Source organism: Oncorhynchus tshawytscha, linkage group LG11 (genome assembly GCF_018296145.1).
Source record: "Oncorhynchus tshawytscha isolate Ot180627B linkage group LG11, Otsh_v2.0, whole genome shotgun sequence".
Taxonomy (NCBI): domain Eukaryota; kingdom Metazoa; phylum Chordata; class Actinopteri; order Salmoniformes; family Salmonidae; genus Oncorhynchus; species Oncorhynchus tshawytscha.
Window position 1 is genome coordinate 9,903,939 of NC_056439.1, and position 5,072 is coordinate 9,909,010.

The 5,072-nt window shown below is 42.9% G+C and overlaps 1 protein-coding gene across 1 annotated transcript; it reads left to right on the forward strand.

Moving 5' to 3' along the window:
- The first annotated feature begins 642 nt into the window (after positions 1–642).
- On the forward strand, positions 643–4,019 carry LOC112234427 (early growth response protein 4-like). Its single transcript, XM_024402547.2, has 2 exons — positions 643–1,167; positions 1,423–4,019. The coding sequence occupies exons 1-2, from the start codon at positions 1,011–1,013 to the stop codon at positions 2,733–2,735; spliced, it is 1,470 nt and encodes a 489-aa protein (XP_024258315.1). The 5' UTR covers positions 643–1,010; the 3' UTR covers positions 2,736–4,019.
- Positions 4,020–5,072: the final 1,053 nt, after the last annotated feature.

Genomic DNA, 5,072 nt, shown 5'->3' on the forward strand with positions numbered 1-5,072 from the left:
ATGGGCCCCAGTGAAAAGCAGTGCACTACAAAGGAAACTGCCTACAACTGTTACTTTTTAAAATGTTTTTTAAGCCCGTGGTCAAACTTTCATAACCAGTTAAATATTGATGTGTGCAGTAACTTCAGCTGCCACAATGGAAAGTTCTAATTGGGGGGAGGGATTGCTTCTTCCTTGTCGACATCACAGTTAACTTGATTTGGAAAATCTCTCTTCTATGAATCATACAGACAATTGAAATTGATTCGTCTCGCTTAGTAGCCTATACACAACGTGTTATGCCCTAAAGCCTTCCTAAACTTATTCTGTTTAATTGATGAGAAATTAAGTTGTTTGGTGTCTTGGTGTGTTGGTTGGTGGCAGAAGGCATTAGACATCTCCACACGGCATAGAATGACTGTCTACAAGCTACCATGTATATTAGTCGACCGAGTTAAACGTAAGAACACTTGCCATGCCACTGCCATGATATCTTGTTATCATGATTTGACAAATCAAGCGTTTATTATCACACATAACATTAAACATTCCCGATGGTATATCAATGGCAGTCTCTCTCGCAGATCCAAGAGACTTGTTGCAACGTCAGAATCGTAACTCTCATTTTTTTGGGGAAGCCCGTCACATCCTCTGTCCATGTATGGGCATGAAGTTTACACGCAGCAGGGAATCCTCTCACTGGAGCCGATGAATGCGGGGAGGGCTCTAGCGACCCGCCAGAGTGTATATAAGGAGAGGCGAAGGAAGCCACTGGTGTGAAACATAGCCACAGCAACAGATAGCCGAAAAGCTACAAAGCGATACAGCACGCAGTCATCTGGACAAAAAGGACATTTCGAATTATTTATTGACACCTTTTTCCTCAAACGACTACCTGCACATTTTTGGGGATAATCGACGACCCCGTGCATCAGAGGGAAAAGGACGCATAATTTGCATCTGCTTTGTTTTATTTTTTTTGTCTACCTACACTTACCTGGATTGACAGACTTGAAATCAATCTCGCAATCATGCTGAACAACATGGATTTGAACTCTAAAGATTCCTTCTACCCACAGTTTGAGAATTGTAACGGTTCTTCCCTGGGGGTGGAAAATAGCGCTCGGAAAGATACCCAGGAGATGTTTTCGGACGCAGAGAGAGGAGCACCTGCCCAGTATACCGCTGGTAAATTCGCAGTAGCCTCTTGCTGCATTGCATAATATAATAAATCAATATGCATGCATTGACAGTTTAAATAAGATTGTTTGTGGTTGCACATTGTGATTTATTAGAAACATCTCATGGATTTAATTTGGCCCATTTGCAGCGTACATGTTATGCATTTATGCTTATTGATTACCCAACGACTTTACTTTATGTGCAATTATCAGAATTACAATCAACCGTTGTAATGACAAACTTTCCCTCTTTCTTTTTCAGAGGGAGCACCTGTAACCCTGAAAACTGAGGCCTCCAACTCAGATTTCGCCTTTAATCCCTGTGAGGGGCCCAAAGGCACCTCCTCCTCCCTCGCCTACTCAGGCAGATTCTATGTCGAGGCGACTCAGGGGGGCCCGTGCAGCACTGAGACATTGCTCAACATGATCACAGAAATTGTCGGTATTTCTACGTTACCGATCTCCGAAGTTCAACTGAGCACCATGGACAGCAGCAGCTTCGGCGACGCGGGCGTCCAGAGGCAATCCTCCACCTGCAGCGCCACCCCGCCCCTGTACTCGCCGGGGCAGACATGCCCCAGATACCCCGACGGTCAGTCCGGCGGCCAAGCTCAAGATTCAACCTCTCCCCACGTGAGCTTCGGCTCCCCTGCTCAAGTCCGAAACCAGAACAGCACCACCGAGCCACAGTCAGAAGCTGCGTCTTTTCCAGTGGTGGTCAAGAATGAATTCGATAGCAGCTGTTACGAATGGGGCACGTTCAATAAATCGGACGCCTATTTGGAAACGAGCTTCCAAACATCAGAAACGTTCCCGATGTCCAGTGACTTCTCGTCTGACCAACAAGTGGATGTAAAGGAACTTTTGGACTCATTTTCACCCATGTGTCCTAACCCAGAGATGGAGTTCAAAGTTGAAGGTGGAATCAAGCAGGAGCAGTGCTATTCTGACACCTGCTCTCAGAGTTTCTGCAGTTCTCTTTACCCCAACTACCCAGTGCCAGTCATGGACCACTCAACCAACAACCTCCTCAAGCCAGCTATGTTTCCCAACATTGAACTTCCGCCATTATCTAATCAATGCGATTCGTCTTGCCAGCTTACCTCACCAGCTTTACCCAGTACTATAGACTCAATTCTTTACTCCTCCTTGTTGCCAGACTCCTTTGCCCAAAGTTACACGCCGCGCGCGCAAAAGGCACCGCGTGTCAGGAAAAGCCCCGCCGCCTCTACTGGGCCTGCCAAAGAGAAACCCTTCACCTGCCCCATGGAGAACTGCGACCGGCGCTTCTCCCGCTCGGATGAACTCAACAGGCACATCCGCATCCACACGGGACACAAACCCTTTCAGTGCCGCATCTGTCTGCGCAGTTTCAGCCGTAGCGACCACCTCACCACCCACACCCGGACTCACACGGGAGAGAAGCCGTTCTCCTGCGACATATGCGGCAAAAGGTTCGCTCGGAGCGACGAGAGGAAACGGCACGGTCGCGTGCACCTTAAACAGAAAGAAAAGATGGAGCTGAAGCCACAAGTGATCAGTGCGTGGCCATTTACTCTTCCCGAGGGAATTTGAAGAGACCCCATTACGCACACGAGTAGCTCTGTCCACACAACCTTACAATATTTCCGTCGAAGATAAAACGCTTAACAGTTCATTGCTGATTACAGGTCGACGTATCAACGTTTGCGGTGTGACATATAGGTCGAGTGAAATTGGTTTGAGTGTGAAAGTCTCTATAGGGAGTCTAAGAATAAGGATGTTTTGCGAGTTAGATTTGCATAGTGCTATATCGGGGAGCGAATTGTGAAAAGGGTCTGCTCTTTCGACCCTAGTTTACTTGCTGCTGCTGACTCTATGCAAGACATGCATGACTTGATTGTAAAACCTTCCCGAGTTGACAGCTCAACAGACACGTATTGTGTTTCTCTGTTACAATCAACCAATTTGATCATTTCAAACCAAACACCAAGGCATCATAACGAATGTCTTCACCAGTTCAGTACCCGTTCGTCTGGACAGCTCCAACGTCAAACCTCGACGAAGAAATATACCATTAAGACAACGAACTGCATCGAAATTGCTGGGCTATATTGCACTTATATACCTAATTTGAGATAGCCTCTATCCACTAGAAAGTCGTATATTTTTTGCTTTCGAGGCTTTTATAACACTAACACTGCAACCAGTCAGATAGTGGTTCTTCAAATGCATGTTTATGTTCATGTGGTATTATTAAATATAGCCAACAAATAACTTAGTCCTCCACTTACCGAATGGAAGTGAAAGAGACTTCGTTTTATGACATGAATGTAACACATTGTTCTTGGCTTTAGTCACAAAGCAGTCCATTTGTGCCAAGGTTTTGAGAATTTATTTTGCTTTGCTGTTAGTAATCTATTGATTGGTCTTTGTGTTGTATTTAAAGAAAACTGGTTGAATTATTAAATCGTGGAAGTTATACCATAAATGGAAAATAAATATATTTGTATGACTGTACTTTGTATTTTTATAGCTGTGTATATACATATTTCAAAAGACCACTGTTTAATCTTGAATTGTTAAAGTGTAAAAGGATTTTTTAAACAAACTCACAATGTTTTACGTGTACTTTTGGAGGGCTGGTAGCAAACAGTGTTTTAGAGAGATTGTCATTTGATATCAAATATATTTCTAAGACAAGTAAAAGATGACCTAACTGTTCCTATAATAGTGACTCGAAATCTCATTTGATTCCACTGCTAATCAGTTCGTGATGAGGACTATAGTATTAAACTAGTAAGTCATTATACATGGCTCTGGTACAGTACGATGTACTGTATTGTACTGTCAAGCCAGAATTGACTAGCAGCACAACACTAAAACATTGCTGTTGAGTAATCAGGTAGCACACATTGCTGCGAGTTTATGTACTTTTCAGATGAGATGATTTAAGACTTGACAAGGCATTGCTGATGAGGAAGCTAATTCACTTTAGCAACAACAAAAAAACAATGGTTATGGCTTGGCGAGAATGTCACCAATCAGTCAGGGTACTGTAAAAAACAACATTTAACTCGCCTTAAGTTATATTAACTGCTTGGGTATATAATGAATTTTGTATATATACACAGTTTATATGAAAATAATTTCGATAAATTGAATATTGATGTTGTTATTTTTATGACAAATGTTTATGAATAAAATGTGTGGTTTTCTGGAAACATTGCAAGAGTCATTTGTCCATGCATAGAAATTCCTCAGTCCTTCCTCCCTATGCTGACAACTTCCTTTATGTAAGTGGCACACTCATATGGATGACTATTGCGGCTGTTCCTAAAAATACACGTTCTTAACGGGGCATCCTAGCACCAGCAGATAGTGGAATCCTAACATTTGACATCACAGTTCTATGTAATGTTGACTCACAAGGCTTTGGACTCCAACTCATTAAAGTGAATACCCGATTACTCATTGTTGTGTTTCTGTTCCATCTGACAGGAAAAAGATCACAGGTTTATAGCTACCAAAAGATGAGATACTCACATTAGGTGAGGGATGACATCATTATAATTGGTATTTATTTGGTATAACCTCAGCTGCAGATGTTTCAGTCTAAAACAGACCTTCATCAGAAAGAGACCTTAACAATACTTCCTATTTCCATGGAGGTCTATGGCCTGTTGTACGTTGTTAACCTCAAATGGACCCATAGAAATACTGCATGTCTCCATGGTTAGCCTCTCCTCTGTCTAACCTGTCATTCATTCCCACAATGCTGACAGATAAGAGATCAATGATGTTTGTTTCTCTCTAGTTGGCTCTTTGTGACCCAGTAGCACTGCAATCGTCCCATTTCACCTCCTCCTTTTCATAGTGGCTGTGTCGAGAGAATGTTACCTATTGACAGTTGTTGCTCTGACTCGCTCATCA

Coding starts and splice junctions, on each gene's coding strand:
- LOC112234427 (XM_024402547.2), top strand. CDS start 1,011: ATGCTGAACAACATGGATTTGAACTCTAAAGATTCCTTCTACCCACAG. Junction 1,168..1,422: donor ACCTGCCCAGTATACCGCTG/GTAAATTCGCAG, acceptor TTTCTTTTTCAG/AGGGAGCACCTGTAACCCTG.